This window comes from Psammomys obesus, unplaced genomic scaffold (assembly GCF_907164565.1).
Source record: "Psammomys obesus unplaced genomic scaffold, mPsaObe1.curated_primary_1811, whole genome shotgun sequence".
Classification (NCBI taxonomy): domain Eukaryota; kingdom Metazoa; phylum Chordata; class Mammalia; order Rodentia; family Muridae; genus Psammomys; species Psammomys obesus.
In genome coordinates, this window is record NW_026585644.1 from 61,411,385 (window position 1) to 61,434,869 (window position 23,485).

The 23,485-nt window shown below is 39.9% G+C and overlaps 1 protein-coding gene across 6 annotated transcripts in view; it reads right to left on the reverse strand.

Annotated features, from left to right (window-relative positions):
- The window catches only part of Rgs22 (regulator of G protein signaling 22), a 116,462-nt gene that overhangs the window by 89,139 nt on the left and 3,838 nt on the right, over positions 1 to 23,485 (reverse strand). For 5 of the 6 annotated variants that reach the window (XM_055620255.1, XM_055620284.1, XM_055620247.1 and 2 more), the window contains exons 3-5: positions 16,961 to 17,023; positions 3,158 to 3,379; positions 718 to 803 (exon numbers count right to left, since the gene is read on the reverse strand). In XM_055620255.1, coding sequence (XP_055476230.1) covers positions 718 to 803; positions 3,158 to 3,379; positions 16,961 to 17,023 — 371 coding nt within the window. The remainder of the gene's footprint in view (positions 1 to 717; positions 804 to 3,157; positions 3,380 to 16,960; positions 17,024 to 23,485) is intronic. The other variant, XM_055620265.1, reaches the window with a different exon arrangement.

Genomic DNA, 23,485 nt, shown 5'->3' on the forward strand with positions numbered 1-23,485 from the left:
TAGTTTCCACCATTTGCCTGAAAATTTCCTGATTTCCTTGTTTTTAATTGCTGAATAGTATTCCATTGTGTAAATGTACCACAATTTCTGTATCCATTCTTCCATTGAGGGACATCTAGGTTGTTTCCAGATTCTGGCTATTATGAATAAAGCTGCTATGAACACGGTTGAGCAAATGTCCTTGTTGTATATTTGAGCATATTTTGGATATATGCCTAGGAGTGGTATAGCTGGATCTTGAGGTAGCACTATTTCTACTTTTCAGAGAAAGTGCCAGATTGATTTCCAAAGTGAAATCTTGTGTTTTTAAAAACTTAAAAAGAAATCATTTACTTTTATGTTTTGCATGCATGTGTGAATATGTACCACATACATGCCTGGTGTCCCTAGAGTTCATGAGAGACGTCCAATTCCTGGGACCTGGAGTCCTGTGGATGCTGGGAATCAAACCTGTCTCCTCTACAAGAACATGTACTCTTAACTGCCGAGACATCTCTTTAGGTCCCCAGATTCTGTTTTTAATTCCCTTTGTAACCCCCTGTATGATAAACACCATGAGGGTCACATAAATTTTAGAATAAAATGATCAAAGAGATACATTTGTGAAATCTCCTTGAAAAAGTTGAATTATCACTCATATTCAATGGCAGATAGGCCCCAACTCCAATGAATATCATTAAAAAATATGAAGCAAACAGACAGATGGCAGCAGGGTACCTGTATTCAAAGTAGCAGTCACTTTCCAGAAATGCTGGAAGTCGTTTTCTTTTGATCCACTTAATACCTTCTTCACGGTTGAGACACTGTTTAGAGAACACAAAAAGAAAGTCATCTTCTGGGTAGTGTTAAAGAGTTCTTGTCTAGAATGCATGAAGGCATGGGTTTGATCCCAGCAAAGGCATAGAGCACGGAGGTGCAGTGTGCGGTCACAGGCTGAACATGGAGGTGCAGTGTGTGGTCACAGGCCTGAACATGGAGGTGCAGTGTGTGGTCACAGGCCTGAACATGGAGGTGCAGTGTGCGGTCACAGGCCTGAACATGGAGGTGCAGTGTGCGGTCACAGGCCTGGGCACGGAGGTGCAGTGTGCGGTCACAGGCCTGGGCACGGAGGTGCAGTGTGGGTCAGGGTCATGAGCATGGAGTACATTGTTGTCATCTAGCACAGGAGGTCACAGGTATGCTATTTTGTCTTTTTTGTGAGTCTCAGCTAACTTATCTTTCTTGGTTTTGTTTGTTTGTTTGTTTGTTTTGGGGTTTTTGTTCCCATGGTTAAAGACAGATTTCTATAAATTTATCTTTAATGACTAATGGAGCTACATCCCAAGTTGTGACAGTTTATTTTAGTTTCTTATTTTGAGACTTATCTTTTGACCTATGGGTTATTTAATGTATGTTCCTTAATTATTTTAAATATTTGGAGACTTTTCCATAGTTTTCTTGATTGATGGTTTAATTCTGGGCTGATCAATAATATATATTGCATTGTTTCTTTTAGTTATTATAATTTGTTTTAATGCCAGAATAATATATATTTTGGGAATCACTCCAAGTGTACTTTGAAAAGGACATGTGCTTTAGCTTTGTGGGGTAAAGTATTTATAGGCTTTAACAGGTTGGCTTCATTGCTGGTGAGATCCTGAACTCCTGCCCTTATGATCCACAGCTTCAACTGAATACTAAGATCAATGTTTTAATATCATTAAAACATTTAATTAACTTAACTATGGCTTTGGCTATTTCCTCCTTATATTTGATTAGCTCTTATGTATTCTGAACCACTGTGGTTAGTGCACACACACTAAATCTGGTTTTCTATAAACTGACATTTTATTACTGTGTAATATCCCTCTTTATCCATAGTAGGAATCCTGTTCTGAAGGCTACTTTGATACTAATATAATCACCCTAGCTTTCCTTTAATTAGTAATTACATGACGTATTCTTTCTTACTTCTAATGTATTTATTTGATACTTCAGATTGGTTTCTTACAAACAGCAAATAATTGATTCTTCTTTTTTAATTCCATCTGACTTTAATGTTTAATAAAGATAGTTAGACTATTTACATTTAATGTAATTATTGATATGTTACTAATTGTTGTTGTTACTAAATATTTGCAGACTTTGTTAGAAAACTCTTAGCTGATAATTTATATGGTTCAATTTTTCCAAGCTACCCTAGAAATAAACAGCACTCCCATGTGATTACTGTTAGCATTTCCTGTGCTAGAAGATAAAAGATGAGAACTCTATCTGAAGTTAGGAGAGTTGGAGCAGAGGTGTCTGAAGCTATGAACAGACATATTTGCAGCCTAGTTCTACCTCTAAAACAGCATTTTAAAATAATCTTTGTCATTGTCACTGACCCACATTCTGAACCTATGGAGTGGTTAGAAGCATGGCTGATGATGAAAACAAGGTTCACCCTGTGACTTTTTCAAGGACACACAGCTAGTGGACTCAGTCAGGTTTGAATATAGATTTGCTGACCTAAAGCAAGAGACAAAAACTAGCACTTGATACCAGAATTTAAAGCCAAGGAGGTCAGAGTCCCAGGGGATATATTGAGGCTTCAAAGTCACCTCAATTCCCAACTGTAAACAGGGTTGCTTAAAGACCCCAAAAGAAATAAACTTTCTTTATTTCCTATAAGGAAGCTAAACTATAAAGAATATACATATTTATAGTATCCTAAATGCACTTGACATTTTACACATTCAAGGCAAAACACATGACCCTTCTTATATTGGTTGATAAAAATCAACAAAACTGTTAGACTAAACTGGCCATTATATGTGTACAGATGACGCTGTGTCTAAAAGACACCCTGTGTAAGTACAACACACTAATAAATGTGACTGTACTTCATAAATTGAAGCCTAAGGTACTGCGTGCCAACCCCACCAAACACTTTCTGTGTCTGAGTGGTTTGCCTGAATGTATGTATGTGTACCATGTGCCTGCCTGCCACCATGGAGGCCGGAAAAGGGCAGGGATTCCCTGGAACTGGAGTTCCAGACAGCTCCGAGTCATGGTGTGGGTGTCGGGAATCAAAGCCAGGTTTAGCAGCAAATGCTCTTAACTGCTGAACCATCTCTCCAGCTCAAGAAACGCTTTATTGATCTTACAAGACAGAGACTCAAACACACTGGCTCACCATGATGGTGTAGCTGATATTAATGGCCTCATCTTCACAGGGGACACTCTTCTGAAAAGGCTTAGCATCACTTTTCCCTTTCCTTATAACTTCATAGATGGGGTTTCGAGGTTGCTGGTTTTGCAGAATTTTTTTCAGTTGCTTTTCCAGAAGTTGTGGTGCCTCATTAACTACTTCAAACACTCCATAGTCCACATTAAATCTAATCGCCTCTGAAAAGGTCTGTAATACAAAGTATTACCACTTTAAAAAATTTAAATACAGAAATTCATTGTCTCTAGGAGGATATTCGTCTTCTCAATCACTGTCTCTCTTCCCTTTCAGAATCTTGGAAACCTTGGCTAGAGGACAGGGGATCTGCTTGAAGGCTTCTTCATCAAGGAATTTATGCCATGAGAAAAGTGCCAGGGTATGCTAGGGTAGAAACCCTACTTGTATAATCCTACTTCTGTGATTCTTTGAAACCAGAGAAAATACTTCTAGAAGCAGCGTTACCCTCACAGAAGGAGGTGGATTACTGGATAAGAATGAAGGAAGATGAAATAATAAGCCTATTGTATTTTTAGCCTCAGGAGTCATGAAAGCTAACAATTTCTCTTTCTCAAAAAGGGACAATTAACTATGGTAAGTTTTTCACTTAAGACTATTTTAGCACCATTCTTCACACAATGACAAAAACGTACTGAAGGTTTCCAAGTTTTATTTTATCAGCAGCTGGGTTTGAACACTAGCTCATCAATGAACATCTCTCTGACTTTGGGTAAAATGTTAAAGATTTTTAGGTCCTTTATTTTCATAAGAATTAATGGTACATTGACTATATCGTCTCTAATTTTGCCCTTTAAATCTAGGATCGAGTCCCTTTTTCAGACTATTCATTTACCTTACAGTAGCTTCAGTGAACTGACCACTCGTTCATGCTTACAGATGCTTAGCCAAGAGACAGATAACATTAAACTCTTTTCTAGGGATCACTAGGTGCCCAGGTAGACTGTTGCTATATACATACTATAGTTGTAATGCAATAAGTTGCAGAGCATCTTTGTAAAATTTAACCTAAATATATATGTGTGTATACATATATATATTGCTTCTTTTTTTATTGTTTATTATTATTAGTTACATTTTATTAACTCTGTATCCCAGCTGTATCCCGCTCCCTCATTCCCTCTCAATCCCACCCTCCCTCCCTCAGCTTCTCCCTGCCCCTTTCCAAGTCCATGGATTGGGGTAGACCTCCTCCCCTTTTGTCTGGCCCTGTTTTATCAGGTATCTTCAGGACTGGCTACAAAGTCCTCCTCTGTGGCCTGCAGGACTGCTCCTCCCTTGGGAGGTGGGGAGGTCAAAGAGCCTGCCCTTGAGTTCCTGTCAGAGATAGTCCCTGTTCCCCTTACTATGGAAAACCAATTGGTTATTGAGCTACCATGAGCTTCGTCCAAGCAAAGGTTCTAGGTTATATCCATACATGGTCGTTGGTTGGAGAAACAGTTTCAGAAAAAAAACCTGTTCCCAGATATATTGGGTCCTTGTGGGGCTCCTATCCTTTCCACGTCATACTAACTCCCCTTCTGCCAAAGGTTTGGTTATGAGTCTTAGTATCTGTTTTGAAACGCTGCTTGGTAGAGTCTTTCAGATGCCTTCTGTGGTAGACTCCTGTCATACGTCCAATGCACATCTCATTTGTCTTTCTAAGTGAGGATTGATCATCTTACCCCGTAATCTGGAGGTATCTCCATCCCTGATCTCAAGCTGTACTACAGAGCAATAGTAATAAAAACTGCATGGTATTGGCATAGAAACAGAAAGGAGGATCAATGGAACCGAATAGAAGACCCAGATATATATATTGTTTCATTTTATTTTTCGAGACAGGGTTTCAAAACCCTGACAGCCTTGGCTATCCTGGACTCACTTTTATACCAGACTGGGCTTGAACTCAAAGCAATCCACATGTCTTTGTCTCTCTGAGTACTAAGATTACAGGCATATGCCACTGTGCCCAGCATATATATATATATACATATACATATACATATATAATATATATTATATATTATATAATATATATTATATATATACATATATAATCACTTTATATAAATTTTGTCTTTGTAAAATTTAACACACACACACACACATATACACACATATATATGCCTTCTCAAGAGTGTAAAATGTTGCCCATTCTAAGACACTTAATGCATAGACAACAGACTTAAGATGAGTATCAGTCTACAGTCTAAAACACTTTAGAACTTGACTCCAACATGACAAGTCTAACTCAGTAAGTACAGTCAAAATATTGCCTGTAAGGTTCCTTTAATAACCACATTTTTTTTAGTGACCTAGTATATCTGCCTTTTGAATATAGTTTTAGACAATATATGCCTAAATGTCAAAAATACAATCCTTGATACGGTATCAGTAGACTATAATATCAGAGACAAGACTTATCTGGTTAAGGGAAGAAAATAAACTGAATGTGTCAGAGATGGACATCACATTTACAATCTGGGGGAAATGAAGCATTGTTACGAGAAGGGCCACCTGGGAAAGATTTCTTCTAGTCCTGAGTACCTGTGTGACTCCAGAGCCTGTTTGTCCTTTCCTTGTTGTTTCCCCTTTTTTTTTTCTTTTTTCTGTCTCACACTTGACACATAGTAGCCAGATGGACAGAAAGACATGATAAGCAAAGTAAAGAATGCCAATTAGCTCAATGGACAAAGCACATTTTCCTACTAATCAAAACAAACAAACAAACAAACAAATTCAATGGTGACACTCTAATTGGCAGAAATAACGGAGAGAGAATGCTGGGATCTCCCACATCTGAGATGGACACCTTACTACTATCAAAAATACTTCTAATTCCTGAGATGGCTGTTACATAACAGTAATGCAGGGTGGTGAAGGAGTCAGAGCTATGACGTGATAGGCTGAGTCATAGGAGCAAGCCTGACTGGCTCCAAAGATAGCACATTTTCCTTCTTCACTGTATTGCCTCACAGATGAGAAAGCTAATGTGTGAGAGCATTTTTTCTAGCTGGGTACTTGCTAAGTAGCAACCCTGTGTGGTTAGGAAAGCATGGCCACCATTTTTATTTTAATGACTAATCTCTTTGAAGTGGAAGTTGTGGGGTTCTTTGAAGACCCAGTTGTGTCATGTGATGTTTCCTTGAAACTGTCTTGTGAGAGGGCACATGATGTTTTGCTTCGAGCTGTTTCCTGCAAGGGGCAGGATTTTGGCCAGATAAAAAAAATCCGTGGGTGGACTCTGTGAACAGGAGAAGCCCAGTGAGAAGCCCAGTGAGACAACATTGTTTTGGATTGCCATTCCTGTGTAGTGTTCTTCGACACTTCACCGAGAGAACTGTTCCAGAGGACTTCTTGGGGCAATCCAACTGAGTCTTGTGGCTTTTGCAGTTTCGTTCTGATTCAGTGGAGTCTTCCTATTTCTTTTGAATCATGCTGAATCATGTTGCTCTTTGGTGTTGGCCTTTGGACTATACTGCAGGTATCCAGACAGCAAAGAGTGGACTCACCCCAAGGAATGACTTCTAAAAAGGTCTACAACCCCCTTTCCTACCACTCTTCTTTCTTCCCTATCTCTGGTGAGTGAGTTGGAAGGGAGGTAGAAGTGTTTAAGATCCCTAAATAAAATATGTTTTTGAAAACTCTAAGCCTGCACCTCTTATTTTCTCTAATTATTTTACTAATAAGGGCTCAGATTTGTGAAGCAAGCAACACTATAGAGTTAAAATAGTCCTGGAATAACTATAGGTAAAACAGAACAAGATAAGCAACTAAAGAGAAAGCTCTGAGAAAAATAAAGTAGAAGGACAGTGACGGTTTAGCATGTTAGGACAAAGGTTTTCTGTTAATATTCTGGGAAACAGGAGGCATAGCAACTTTCTAACCAGGGGAACAGCATAGATTGTTTCAGTTCCTTGGTACAAGTCTGGAGGGTGAAAGCCTCCTTGCCATCTCATGAGCTGGGGAGTTAGACTGACCCCATGCATGAAAAGAGCCATCACCATATGGGAGATTAGGTATCACTGTGTAGAAATGCCATTAAAACCAGGTTTGGTAATTACTGGCTATCTGTGTAAAGCAAACCTGAAGTTAAGAAAGCTAAGCTTGTGGTATAACAGCAAGTGTTCCAATGTGCTTGCCACAGAACTCAGGAGAGGTGACTAAAACAATTTATTTTTTTAAACACCTTCTTTCTTTAAATTTTATTTATTTATAATTTATACAGTATCCTACCTGCATGTGTGCTTGAGAATCAGAAGAGAGCATCAGCTCTCATTGTAGATGGTTATAAGCCACCATGTGGTTGCTGGGAATTGAACTCAGAACCTTTGGAAGAACAGCCAGTGTTCTTAACCTCTGAGCCACCTCTCTAGTCCGACTAAAGCCCTTTAAACCCAGATGGTGAAAGCCAACTCACTCAGAATCCATCTTAACTTTCTGAAATTCACAATCTAGGAAATTAAAAATTATCTTTTTTAGATTCCTTGTTCTATACTTTGAAGTATGGCTTAGGTCCTGCTCTTCATATATATGTGCTTACAAAACCAGCTGGACTCTGAACCGAGTTAAGAGGTAAAACAGGTGTATGAAATATAGGAGGAATTGCTCAAGTGCAAACACACTAAAATGAGGAGAGGAATTGATCAAAAAGTACTACAGGGCAGGGAGAGGTCATACAATTCTGTTAAAACTAAGTAAGAGTCACTGAGGCAAGAGAATGCAGAGTTCAAGTCCAGCCTGGTCTATGTAATAAGTATCAGGTTAGTGAGGGCTGCCTAATGAGACCCCATTTCAGACAAATGCATGAATGTGGAATATGTTAAACTATCCATAAGCTCAGCATGGTGGCATGTACTTCAGAGGGCTGAGACAGAACTGCTTTAGCCCACATTCAACAGTAAACCATGCCAGCATGACCAGCATAGAGGCCCAGTCTCAGCAAATCTCAACAAGAAAGCCTGCATAACAAAGAGACCTTGCCTTAAGTTCTTGTTTTGTTTTTGTTTTTTTTTTTATGTTAAGCTTAATTTTTAAATATTTAAGCTGAAGAATGTTTAACACCAAGTGTAGTGGTGCATACTTTTAGTCCTAGAACATGGGAAGTTGAGGCAGGAGCAACAGGAGTCCGAGGTCATGTTTGGCTACAGAAAGAGTTCAAGTCCACCCTAAGATACAAGATCTAGTAAAAAAATATATATATATATAGAACAACAAGATTACTTAAGGCTTAAAAGTCTCTGCCAAGGATAATGTTTTTATGTTTAAAAGCTGTGTGTTAGATTAGATCTCAGGAAGTCCTTAATAACACTATGATTCCAAAATTATAAAATTTGGCCAGAGTGCAGGGAATCTTATGAAAGAAGTGGGAGATAGTTAAGACCTGGAGAGGACAGGAACTGCACTGGGAGAGCAACAGATCCAAAAAGTCTGGATACAGGGGTCTTTTCTGAGACTGATACTCAAGCCAAGGACCACTCATGGAGATGGCCTGGATCCCCTGCACAGATGTAGCCCATGGCAGTTCAGTGTCCAAGTGGGTTCCATAGTAATGGGGACAGGGACTGTCTCTGACAGGAACTGATTGGCCTGCTCTTTGATCACCTCCCCCTGAGGGGAGGAGCTTTACCAGGCTACAGAGGAAGACAATGAAGGCAGTCCTGATAAGACCTGATAGACTAGCATTAGAGGGAAGGGGAGGAGGACCTCCCTCATCAGTGGACTGTGGGAGGGGCACAGGTAGGGAAGAGGGAGGGAGAGTAGGATTGGGAGGGGAAGAAGGAGGGAGCTACAGGGGGGATACAAAGTGAATAAACTATAATTAATAAAAATAAAAATAATTAAAAAAAGAAAGACCAAAGAAAGAAAAAAATTTAAAAAATGTCAACAAGTTCAAATATTTCCCCATTAATTTATTAGAACCTTTGAGAAATGCCAGTTCGTAGGCCCCTCCCCAGTGCTCAAAACAGGATGGAGCATAGACCTCTCTCCTCTTTGAAGCCCTTCAGTAGTTCTAATATTCACTAAGATAGGACAGGGTGCTGCTGAAAGGTTTTAGCCAAGGGGGCAGTGTCTGGGTGGTGACAGACTCCAAAGGCCACACTCTGTCCACCCTGCATGCTGACTGTCCTGCACAGCAATGCGTGTGGCGCTGACAGCCATCTGTGTTCTATACACAAGAGAAAATGCACCAAGCCTTCAGTGTGACCCAAATTCCCCAAGTCCTTTTTTTTTTTTTTTAATTTATTTCCTGCCACTTCTAAACTTATCTACAAAACTACTAAAGTGAGTTCAGGGCTAACAGTAAAGACACAGAGAGTGGGGGACATGGAAAGGAGTGGCTCTGCGGAGGTGAGGGACTGACTCTCACAGAACACAGCTTTTAATCGCACAACAGACAGCCTTCAATTTGTGCCTGAGACCCAGACAAACTCCCACAGACTACCCCTTTTCTGACTTAATGTTCTCATTTCTAGTGTGTCATTTTCTGAATGTTCTAAAACAGATTGACCTGAAGGTGTTGAGAGCTAGCTTTGTGGTACTAGTCATCCATGTGTGAAAAATATTTTCACAGAAAAAGTTAAGTGCATGAAAATATTTTTACCACAACAAATTTCTGGTTCCACATTTCTCTGAAAAGAGGGGGGACAGAAAAAAAACCTGTGAATAATTAGTATTGTGCTTAAACTGCTAGTGCAGCACCAGTGAAACTTACTAGTGCCAAATTCTTTAGCTGAACAGTACTTAAATTAAAAACTAATGACTAGGTTAATGTAATACATGTCCATCTCTGCTCCAACTCTGTCTCTACTAATTGAGCTCGAAAACTGTATTTCAAATATGAATCCTTGTCAGCGAATAAAAACCATCTGACTACTTGAATATAACTAGTAACAACTTCTTTTAATCTAACTTTTGACATTTTAGATGCTGAACTATAGATTGTTTACCAGACTTTCAACAATGAGATCGAAGGAATAATAAGCCACATGAAATGTATAGATATGTATACTATCCTTAGTTAACAAAATGAGTTATAGTAGGTAACTGAGTGTTTTATGTGAGAGCTACAGGATTTATCAAAGTACTCATACTAGGTATAAACACTGCACTAAACAGTCACCTAGCGTTTCATCAATATGCCTTTGAAAATCAATCTCTTGAGTATTTAAATTTTGTTAACAGAAAACCCAAGATGTCCACTCATCTCCCAAATTTGTATCCTGCCCCCATCCCCCAACAGTCCTTCTAGCATATAACTCTTTCATAAAGCTGCAGGAAATTATAATAGTTTACAGATCTAAAAAAAAAGTGTGGAGAATCAGGCAAAAAAAAAGTTACGGTAAAATTCCAAAAGTGCATAGCTAAGCATGGTCTGGCAAACATATGGCATACCTATCCTTGCAAGGAGGGTATAGAACAGGCCACCCCTTCAGCTTCTGCAAACCATAAGTGTCACAAACATTTGAAACCACCCACAGAGGACCAACCTAAATCTATGTAGGCTCATCTACTCCATCCCACAACAGTCACCAAAGGGAAAAATATTTTCACACAGAAGAAAACCTAATGAGCAAATGCTTGTCCAAAAAGAGTTGAAAAAAAAAAAAAAAAAAAAAAAAAAAAAGAAAAAAACCTCCCAGACACCAAATGAAAACAATATCTGAATATGAACTTGGCTTGAGAACAAACAGAATGAAGTTATGAAAGCTAAGATTTGGAAAGCGCCATGATCATTTATAACAGAGGCAACTGTCCTGGATTCCCCTCATCAAAAACAACATGGGGGCAGGCGATCAGCCATTGGGTTCTGGATCTTCTGTGTCCCAAGGGTGTGCTGGTGTAATGGAAGTAAAAGAGAAGCCAAAGGCTGATTCATGGGCCCATTTTTGCCTTGGGTTTGTTCCTGCAAAGGTGGGGTGGGATCTCAGAAGGCTCAGGAGTCTAAATTGACCTAAAACCCTATGATCTTTATCGATATTCTCAGGTTTATGTTGTGGCTGTGTATAATGTGATAAGGAGGTGAGAGAGGAGGGGAAGTAAGAGAATAGAATAGGGATCCTCTAGTTCAAAGATTTCACATGGAAGACGCAGAAATAAGAAGTTAGGTTGCTGCAGAAGAGACCTAGCTTGCTGATTTACAATGTTGGTTCTAAGCTGAAACAAACAGTAAAGAAGACATTGACAACCTATTTTTTATTTGGTAACTTCAGCCTTCCACCATAGTAGGCAGGGAGATGATAGATTAGATAGATAGATAGATAGATAGATAGATAGATAGATAGATAGATAGATAGATAGATAAATAGATAGATAGATAGATGATAAATAGATGACAAATAGTCTTTTGTTTGTTTGTTTGTTTGTTTGTTTGTTTGTTTTGAGACAGGGTTTCTCTGTCTGGAACTTTGTAGACCAGGCTGGCATCAAAGTCACATAGATCCACCTGCCTCTGCCTCCCAAGTGCTAGATTAAAGGCATGTCCCACCATCACCCAGCTAAATTCTTTTTATATAATAAGAATGTGGGATAAGATTCATCCTGCATTCATCAATATTATGACTTTCTAATATCGGTCATAGGAAATCATCTTAAGAAAAAATTTTACAGAAAAAAAAATTCTCTTTCCCCATCATTCCCTTCCTCTCATCTAATACATTTCCCAGCCTCCACCTAACTATCCCCTAATTCATGAAAGTTTGCTACTTCCCATCTTCTTCTTTGAAGACTATTTTCTCAAGAATGGGCTCTGCGCTGCCCCAGGGTCACAGGGCGTTAGCGCATTTCCCTGGTTAGACCTTCAGGTCTTTGGAGAGGTTATCTTAGTCCACCCAGCCACCTAGCCTCAAGCCAGGTTCAACACTCACACTTCCTCCAGCCTTTCTCATCTGACAGGATTTCCTGAGTGTTCACAGGCTAAGTCTCCATGAGACTGGCTTGGCAAAGCAACTTGTAACATATGGGACCAAGATCGCACACAATATTCCAAATGTGGTCTAACAGTTCAGCCTTTTCCAAAAAAACACCAAGTGCCTTCTATTCTCCAGACTAATATTTTTCTTGATCTGAACTATACCTCAGTTAATGCACCCTAAAAACACATTAGCTCTGTTTGTTTTACTTCATTTAATGTATCAGAATGAGCATGAGGCCTCAGCCTGTTATCCAAACCATCTGTTTATATTCTGTTGCTAGTTCTATAGTAAGACACTCAAAGCTTTCTGGGCCATGTGGCCTTCAGCGGACCCTGTCATTTACTAGCTGAGTGACCTTGAACTAGAAAAATATTGGTTCTCTTATGATTTCTCTTCCAAGTTTCTAATAAAAATAAATTTAAAATGCAAAACTAACAACAGATTTGTGTGGTATGGTAGAGCACCCTCCAGACTGACCCTGACCCCCCAGTTTAGCTGAAAAGATTGCTTCTTGAATTTCAGGAATGGATGATGAGTTCATGAAGTTAAAGAAAAAATAAACTGTAATAGATCACACACATGACCTCACTCCATAGCAATCTTGTAAGATGTACTAGGTTTTTTTTTTTTTTTTCCAGATAAATAAACAGGTTAAGCTTAAATAAAAGGTTATGGCATCTCTAAAACCATAGGGGCAATGAGTGGAGGGGCCAGAATCAACAGCAGCTACATCACATTCCCTCCTAACCATTACAGAGTGAGAGCCCAGCAGAGCGTGTGGAACTCCTGTGGTGAGTCAACGGATACAGAAGACAGAGTGACTCAGTACTATGAAGGCAGTGTGGGTAGAAAGAGTAAACTGAGGCATGTGCTGTTTAGCCTGTGCACTATTAAGAATCAACCCTACTGGATATAATTAATGAACCAACTGAAATATTTGAAAATTAATTTCACAGATAATGATAAGGGCTTTGGATGCAAATAAAGCATTATCAGCAGCATGTGCGCTGAGGACATTGTTAAAGAAAGGCCTTATTGAACAGAAGTGATATAAGGAGAATATGACACAAATGTCTCAGAGAAGAGCACTCCAGGCCAGATATTCTTGGTGTCCTAGTTAGAGTTACTGTTGCTGTGATGAAACACCAAGACCAAAAACAACTTGGGGAGGAGAGGGCTTACTAGGCTTACATGTCCTGAATGACAGTGCACTGAGGAAAGCCAAGGTGGGAACTTAAACAGGGCAGATGCTGAGGCAGAGGCCTTGAAGGGGTGCTGCTTACTGGCTTGCTCATCACGGCTTGCTCAGCCTGCTTTCTTATAGAACCAGGACCACCAGCCCACCCACCAAAGCCTGGGTCCTCCCCCATTGTCACTAATTAGGAAAATGCCTGACAGGCTTGCCTGCAGCCAGATCTTATGGAAGCATTTTCTTAATTGAGGTTCCCTCCTCTCAGATGACTTGAGCTTGTGTTGAGTTGACATAAAAATGGATAGTGCACTTGGCATATTCATTTTTGAGAAACACAAAAAAAGGTGAAAAGATTGAGAGTGAGAAAAGGAGAGAAAACAACAGTCAGTTGTGTGGAAAGACCAAATCATTCTTGCACTTGGATTTTGTTCCTGATGTAATGGCAAGCCATGAGCCTTGTTTAAACAGAGTAGGAAGAAACATAATTCAATTTGATATTCTTTAATACTTTATTGAAATCATAATACACTATATTTACAGGTGCCTAAAACACCAGCACCTGAACCAAAAGGAGAGAGCGTGGCTTGGCGCATTTGCTCTTGGTGAACCCATTTTAGCTTCTAATTCTTCTCTAAGCACTTAGAAACCAAACACTACTAACCTGATCTAGAACCCTGCCAGGCTCTTGCTCTGAGACTCCATAATTCCTTCTCCTTCCTGCCCTTAAATTCTTTTTGAAAAATCTGTGACAACTTCTTCTTCTTTTTTTTTTTTTTTTTTGTAATGTGAAGAATTGGTAATTGACAGGTTGACTAAAAGTGGTACAAAATACATAAATAGAGTTAGAGAAATGAAGAGGGGAACATCAGAAATTAGAGAGATGGAACAGAGCTCGAGAGGTCGATGCACAGGACCTCTAAGAGTTGGCCTGTGTATGCGTGCATGCGTGCATGCGGGTATAAAAGCAGAAAGCACCGCCCCACAGGGAGCTCTACAGGCTTAATACTGCTATTTGACCTAAAGCCTGAAAGAAAACCCGCAAACTGGGAATGTCAATTTTGACTAGATGGTAGGACTTTGGCTGAATTTTTCCATAAATTTTATAAATTGTTTTCTTCTTTCTTCTTTCTTCCCTTTCTCTTTCTTTCTTTTCTTTCTTTCTTCTTTCTTTCTTTCTTTCTTTCTTTCTTTCTTTCTTTCTCTCTTTCTTTTCTTTCTTCTTTCTTTCTCTCTTTTCTTTCTTCTTTCTTTCTTTCTTTCTTTCTTTCTCTCTCTCTCTTTCTTTCTCTCTTTCTTTTCTTTCTTCTTTCTTTCTTTCTTTTAACAGGGTCTGAAACAATGTAGCTCAGGCTGGCCTCAAATTTAGGCCAATCCTCCAGCCTCACCCTTCAAAGAATCTGGGATTACAGGCATGAGCCATCATGCTCAGCTTTGGTTTTCTGTTACTTTAACGTTGACTTCTACAATTTAATACAGATTTTCTGAACACGGCAGGAAACTCAGTTACTTCCTGGAGCAAAGCACCACCAAGATAGTCTCAAATCTTGGTACCAAGACATAAGTGCTGAGAAACCAAAACTTAAGATTCAAAGTTGTTTTTGTTTGGTTTAGGGGTTATGGGTGCTGGGAATTGAGCCCAGGGCTGGCAGCATCGTAGGCAAGCATCCTAGGCAAGTGCTCCACCACTGAGCTACCTCCTTGCTCTTCCCTGTGCCTTCTCTCTTCTTAAGGCATGGTGTGCTATGCCCCAGGCAGGCCCTGAACTTACATTGCACCTCTGTGTTGCTGGCAAGCACTCCACCACACTTTCTCACATCTTACAAAATGTGCTGCTTTGGGAAGGATGGAGATTTGAAGAGCTTGCGCCAGGGAAAGACTCTATAATCTAGAAACAGAATTCTGGCAATATTCTGTTGCTACTGGAGGTTGTGCAGTAGGAACAGACAGAGCTGGAAAGAATGGCAAGGAAGATTCCCCGAGGGCCCCTTGGGAACCCCCAGTGTGGCACGGTCTGTTTCTGGAAAGGGAAAGGTCTGGGCAGCTCAGTCTAACTCTCATGCTGGTTCCACTTCCCTGGCTGTACCGAATCAAGAAAAAAGTACAAATTGCTTTGAGAGAAGACAAATTCGTAAGCACTCTCATATGTGCAGGTCATCGGTGCAGAGCTTGTGGAGCTCCCTGCTCAGCTCTCCCCCTTCAGAAGACACTGAGTGGCTGGACTCTGTACCGGTGTCAGTTGAGTGCCCACTCCTTCCAATTACTTGTAACTTCTCTGTGTTTCAAATTTTTCCTGATTAAAAATTTTTGCTTGCTTGTTTGGTCTTTTGAGACAGGGTCTCATTTAGCTAAGGATGATTTCTGATCCTACTGACACCTCCTCCCAAATGCTGGCATTACAGGCATGAGCCACCACCACTGTGTCTGATCTTTGTAGTGCTGGGGATCAAATCCAGGGGTTCGTACTCTGGATGGGCACTCTGTCAAATGAGCTAGATTCCCAGCCCTTTCCTTGTAAAAAATTTAATAAAAAAGCTTTCATGCTTTTACAGACCACACTGAAAACTTTCTTAACTGCCTTTGATGCATCATTCCTCACTGATGTTACTTCTTTCTATAGGATGATATAAACCATTTTGGGAACTCTCATTTTATGCTTCTCAAATCTCTTAATACCTACTCTGTCAGTCACTGCTACTGAACTGAAACTCCATTAACTGGTATCCCAAGTCTGGCAGAAACTCTAGTTGCCTTAAATATAATTTCTACTTCAATATCTTCCTATGAGTATAACAATAACAGCCTAGAGTTAAAAAAATATTGAGATTTTGCTCTGTCCTTATCAGCCTGTTGGAAACGTAAGATGCTGCTGAGTGCAACCTGGCCTGTGCAGACGCCTTCGATGCTCAGGGAAACGCTGGCTTTCTTCAGGAACAACATTTCTGAGTAGGATTCAAACTCAAATGTTTGACTATAAAAGGAGGCAAATTGAGCGAATTTTCTTAATTGATCTTTATTTTTATTTATTTTTCTTTCTTCCTTCTTTTCTTCTTGTTTTGGTCAGGGTCTCACTCCATGGTTCAGGCTGGCCTTTACCTGATGTCAGTTTTCCTGCCTCAGGCTTCAGAGTGCTAGGATTAGAGGTGTTAGAGGTGACTGCCACACCCACAGTTTACTTTAATTGACCTTTATTTTTATTATTTTATTTTTGAGACCAGGTCTCACTCACTATGTAGCCCTGGCTATCCAGGGACTTTCAATGAAGACCAGGCTGACTTCACACTCATAGCGATCCCCTGCCTCTGTCTCTTGAGTGCTGGGATTAAGGCATGTGACACCTTACACAGCCCTTTAGTTGAGCTAAGAAAATATTATATTTGATACACATGTCTGACCAGATAGTTCAGTGGTTAAAATATTGTTTGGGGGCTGGTGAGGTGGCTCTGTAAAGGTGCCTGCTGCTCAGGCCTGACAACTTGAGTTCCACCAAGTTTGATATAAAGTAGAAAGAGAGACAACACTGACCCCACACCATTGTCCTCTGACCTCCACATATGCACTGTGGTGTCAGTACATGCACATATACATATATGTATATACATACTCATACACAATTTTTAACTACTTTGCTATAATAGTATATGCAATAGAACATCATAATACACTCACAGGAAGGCTTAAGAACTCATTAAAGTAATCCACAAGGAAGTCGTCTGTTGCCAAACAATTTTCCTGCAAAGACACAAAACCATATTATGGCCATGTTTTAAAGCATACCTGTATTACTATGACTTAGATCTTGAGGAAAATGTACTACAACATGATCTGAGCACTCAGGAGGCACAGGTCTGCCTCAGCTTTGTAGTGAGTTCAAAGCAAACTATACAACCTGAGACCTTGCCTCAACCACCACCACCGCCCTTAACAAAGAAGAAAATAGAATGGAATATTCTCCCAAAAGACCTATTGCAGCTAACTGGCAAATGAAGAATGTAGTGCAGCATGTGAGCAAAATATCAGCAAGTACAAACAAATTTCCCAGACTTTTAAAACATGCACTTCACAGAAATAGAGGGAGAAGGCCTACAAAATGGCTTAACACATAAAAGTTCTTCATAAAAACCTGTCGGCTCCTTAAAACTCTCATAGAGAGCAGACTCCATGGAGTTGTCCTCTAACTTCCACGTGTGCACCATGGTTGTGCTCATGCATGAGTGCACACACACAATAACAACAACAATAAAGAAAGAATACAATAAAGTAAATAAAAATGAAAGCAGACTTGTTAAAACAGTCGCAAGTGTTAGGCGTTAAAAAGAAATTAAGAATGTGACATTCTTTGCTACTCAAAGGACGTGACAAGCTAAGCATAACATTCAGTTTCTTCTCTGTAAGCCTGAGCGTCTGTGTTCAGGATCTGGATCCAGCTTGGTTTTGAACAGAGACACTCTCGCCAGTGCGTGTATTCTGAGCACAGCTTGTATACATTTTTTTCTTAACTGTCTCATCCACCAACATAGCCACTTTTAAAATTGGCAAAATCAAACAACCACTGCCAAGAACAAAACTGCTCTCCCAATCATAAAACACCTTATTTTATTAGTCATTTCCATGTGTCAAGAGCATGTCATGGCACACTCAGCTGAAAAGTACATGTGGTTTTTTTATTATTCATAATTGTATTTCAATTTTGCAAATCTAACACGAAAGTTGAAACATGACACAAAGTTATTATTTCCATATGGCTGATAATTTTCTTTTTATTTTGGCCAATTTTTAAAAATTAGTGAAGTAGTAGCTGGAGAGACAGCTCAGTTGATAAAGGGCTTGCTGTGTAAGCATTGGGGTTCCAGTCTCCAGCACTCACATAAGAAGCTGGGTATAGTGTGTGCACTCTTAATACCAACTACAGGAAGGCAGAGAGAGGAGGCTCCCTGGGGCTCTCCAGCCAGCCCACCCAGCCTAGTCACCTAGCCTAGACCCTGTTGAAGGAGGAGGAGAGAAGGTAGAAGTGGGGAGAAGGGAGAGAAGAGGGGAAAAGGAGAGAAGGTAGGGAGGAGGAGGAGAGGAGGAGGGAAAGAAGGGAAGAAGAGAAAGAGAAGGAAAATAGGAGGAGGAAGGGAAAGGGAAGATAGGAAGAGGAAGGAAAGAGGGGAGGAGGAGGGGAAGAGTAGAGGAAGAGGAGGGCAAGAAGAATTCTACCACAAAGCTGCATCTTTAGCCCTAAACCAATGAAGACCTGAGAAGCTGCTTACTTCCAAAGCCCTTGAATTATAAAAGAAAAAACAAAACAAAAAAACTAGTCTTTAATCTGAATTAGTAGCTTTGCTTTTATCATTAAATTTCTACAATCCAATTACTTGGACATTTTAAAATTAATTAAATTTTCTAACTCAGGTTGGTATCTTCCAAATACCCAGAAAATTGTTGATGGTTAAAGAAATAATCAACAAGGAAATTGAGTTACACTCAGTTTCTCTATTACATATTGGCAGGTGCAATTGCAGCCAAGGGGTGAGTGGGAGGGACCTCTGTTAGCACTCACTACTCTTGAAGCCTGGCTTACAGAAGGCAGAGTGCACCAAGTAGTTGATGCACACTTGCCAGCGATGGTAGCTGCTGTCGATGGGAGCAACTATGTTGCTTTTTCTGCATGAATCATCACTCATCACAATTCCTTCTTTTTTAATGTAGTGTGTGTAGGTCAGCTTTCAGGAGTTCTTCCTCTAACCATGTAGGTTCTAGGGATCAAGTTTGTGTTGTCAGTCTTAGAAGCAAGCACCTGCTGATTCATCTCACTGGTCCTCTTTGTAATTCCTTCCTGACATTGTTAAACTCTAATCTCAAAACATACGCAGTAGATTTTAATCCATTAAACCCTAATATCCAAGCCTTTCTCCCTGTGTAAAAGTCCTTCCAGCCCAATATTTTAATTTAAAAGAGACAGTGGCCCTCACTTTTTCCCCTTCTCCCTGTTGGGGATGTGATAATGTCTCCAATCTTGATCTCACAATTAACACATATATGTAATTTGTTTGTTATCCTGCTTCACTGGAAGGGTCAATACCTGTTCGCTTTTTATTGTTGTGACAAAACACTGATCCAAACCAATTTAAGGTGGAAAGGCTTTATTTCAGCTTACAGCTCTCAAGTCCATTCCAGAATACCTCCAATCATGAAGCGCAGTCTGGGCAGGAACTGAAGCAGAGGCCATGGGAGAACACTACTTACTGGCTTGCTCCTCCTGACTTGCTCAGTTCGCTTTCTCATACACTCCAGAATCACCTCCTGGGGGCAGCACCAACACTGGGCTAGGCTCTTCTACAACAATTATCGATCAAGAAAACGCCCATGAGAGGTCTAAAATTTGAAATTTAATTCCTAGGGCAACATGACTGAGGGCTTGGGTACAAGTTTAGACAAAGAAGCAGGTAAGTTGAGACAGACCCGCCCTGCTGCAGAAAAGTAAACAGGCTTGCACCTGAGAGATAGCGTTGCCTGGCAACCCACCCAGATAGCCCCTAGCTGGTGACCAAGGTCACAGAGCCCTGCTACTAAGAAAAACCACAAGATGTGCTAATCGTTCCCCCTCCCTACCAGGAGCAGATACCCTCCAGATGGACAGGCCAGGACCATTATGGCCTTGGTGCTTAAAATAGACCAAGGCTTGGAAATTTCCCACTTGCGGTTTTACCCTTTAAAGACCCTGTTCCCCCAGACCTCAGAGCCACATACCCTCTCTGTTTCCACAAAGAACTTGCGACCCAGGCTCAAGCTTGTATTAAATAAACCCTCATGTGTTTGCAGTGGAGTCGATTCCTGGTGGTCTTTGGGGGTCTCACAAACTGGGTATAACACCCATAGCCATGCCTGCAGGCTAATCTGATGTGGGCACTTTCTCAACTGAGATTCCTTCTTCCCAGATGACTCTAGCTTGTGTCAAACTGACAAAACAAAAAATCACAGTTATCTCTCCAGTCAGAATGAATGCTGCTTTTGGAACTCAGGGCTGATAATGTGTTTCCCCAGAACACATCACAGTCATCAAGTCCATTATTTATGGAACTTCTAGCAGTTTCTGCAGTTCAAAAAAAAAAAAACAAAAACAAAAACAAACAAACAAAAAAAAAAAAACCAAAAAACATCAGAGAATGATCCCTATTCTGAGTATAGGCCTCCAATGGGATAAGTGATTTCCAAAAAACAGCAGCACTTTGCAAAGGCTCTCTGCAATTTCTCTCAGTTTCCAGAAGATGTCCCCATAGTACTCTGGCTTCTAGATCTGCAATGCCTTCAGGAAAGAAGGGATGAGGGGAGTTAGGACCAGTAATCCTTCATCTAACTGCCCTGCCCTCCATGGTTTCCACGTGAAACCACCTGTTACCAGTCTGACTATGCTCTGAGTCATCAACCCACCATGTTCCACCTGAAAACAAACACTAATAACTAGTCAGGAAATCATGTAGTCTTCTTCCTGGAGACAGGGATTATGGATCTTTTGATATATTGTTTTTAGATAAAGATGATATTTTCATACTTCAGAAATCTCTTTGTTTACTATAATTACATCCAAGCTATAAAGATAACAGAATGAATTGGAGAAAGCTAAGTTTTAGTTGAGACAAACACCAATTTTCACAATTAAATGCTATAAATATTGTTTGAAGCTTTAGTCCCTTTTTAGATGTGAATCTTTTTATAATTTCCTATGTAAATCCTGCATTTATATCATTTCTAATTCCCCTCTCCCTTGTGACTTCCCCATGCTTTCCTACTTGCTCTCAAACTCATGCTCTCTTCAATTATTATTATTATTATTATTATTATTATTATTATTATTACAGCATACACACATAGAGATAGACAACCTGTGAATCCATTTCTGTTGCTCACATGTATGTGTTTAAGGTTGGCCATGTGGGGCTCATCCCTGGGGGAAACTGACTCTCCTCTCTCAGCAGCCATTAACTGCCTGTAACTCTTCATCTATGGGCAGGGCCTTGTGACGTTTTCCCCAGTTCATGTTGGCATGTCAGCTGGTGTTGTCATTTATACAGGTCTTGTTTAGGCCACCATATTGTTGAGATTGGGTTTGGCTTCCCCAGTCATGTCTGGAAGGCACTATCTCAGCTGTCTTAGTTACTTTCTGATTGCTGTGATAAAAAAAAAAAAAAACATAGCCAAGGAAACATAACATAACAAAGAGATGAGCTTGAAGCCCTGATTGTCTATCTTCCAAGTATTATGATTACAGGTATGTGCCACCCCACCTGGCTAAACTCCCTTTTAACTTGATAATACAAAAAGAGTTTATTGAAATTTATAGTTTCAAATGGTGAGTCCATGACAACCATGGCAAAGAGCATGGTGGCAGGCAGGTATGGTGCCGAACAGTAGCTGAGAGCTCACACCCTTACTGACAAGCAAACATCACAGAGAGAGCTACTTGGGAATGGCATGGGCTTTTGAAACCTCAAAGCCAACCCCCAGGGACACATGTCCTCCAACAAGGCCACACTTCCTAATCCTTCCCAATTAGTCCACCAGTTTTGAACCAAGTATTCAAACAGATGAACCTATGGGAGTCATTCTCATTCAAAGTTTGTTTAACACAGTATCTCATGTAGTTGTGGCTGATATGTGGCTTATATGTAGCTGAGATGACCTTGAAGCCCATTTTCTACCTCCCAAATCTGATTACATGTATGTGCCACCCCACCTGGCTAAAGTCCCTTTTAATTTGATAAGATAAAAGACATTCTCTTTTAAAAATTCTTTCTTTTGAGCAATCTTTAACTTGCTTTTTAAGTATTTTGTTTTATTTTATCTCATTTTATTTACATAAGAGTTTTATCTTTATGTATGTCTATGCAACCACTTGTATAGCTGAAAAGGCCAGAAGAGAGCATCAGATTCCTTAGAGCTGGAGTTATAGGTCACTGTGATCCACCATATGTGCTAGGGAATCAAACTTGGTCTTTATGGGAGATCAGCCAGTGCTCATAACTTCTGAGGCATCTTTCCAGCCCTGTACCTGCTTTTAAAGCTAATGAATCTATGAGTTTTATATATAAGAAAAACTAACAAGCAGAACAAGATAATCACACACACACACACACACACTCCATAAATGTATGGCTGAAGAGATGGTTCAGCAGTTAAGAACTCATACTGCTCTTGCACAGGACCCAAGTTTGGTTCCCAATACCTACATCAGCAGGCTCACAAACCACCTGTCACTCCAGCTCCCAGGAATCTAACTATCTTTTCCAGTCTCTGAGGGCATCTGCACCACACACAAATATGCACATTTTTAAACCTATTTGCACAGCTGTAAACATTATTTTTTCAAAATGGTAAGATTTTTAATTACAAAGCTTTTTCCTATTACAAAAAATTTTCTTTTGAAGGCACACAAAAGAAAAAAAATCAGGGTACTTAAAAGGTATTTAAAACTTGGGTATTTAAATGTACTCTGTCTTATTAAAAATACTAGGAGTCACTCTCATAAAGTTGACTCAATGTGTAAACTGCATGGAATAAATCCCAATGTGTTCAGATAATCTCTTGCATCATTTAAATAAATAAAAAATGTTCCACAAAGGACATAAAAATATTTTTTGTACTGTTTTTCCCAAAGGAAATTACTAAAGCTCAACCAAACACAATAAACGCTAAGCCAGTTGTTGTGGTACACGCCTACAGTCTCAGCGCTTGGGAGACAGAAGCTAGGGCATAAGGAGTTCCAGGTCATCCTCATTTACATAGACTTAGAGGCCAGCCTAGACTATCTGATACTCCATCTCAAAATTTAAAATAAATAAATGAAAAATGATCCCACTGAACCAAATTAATCATCTAAGTAACATATTCTATATATTGGGCTTTGGGAAATAGAAAGGTATGTCGAGACATTAATGGCCTACAATTTTGTTAAAAACTTCAAAATTTATACATAAAATGTTTAAATAGCTGGCCACAATGACTCATGCCTATAACCCAGAATATGGGAAGTAGAGGCAGGAGGATCAGCCTGCTATACCAAGTCCAAGAACAGTATGGTCTACAGAGTTCCAAGCTAGCCCAGTCCACAAGACAAGCCTTGCACCTAAAAACAGAAATTTAAATATATACAATGTCCCTGGCAGACAAGTGGTTGATTTCAAAGGACTTACTCTACACTTTCAATATGAC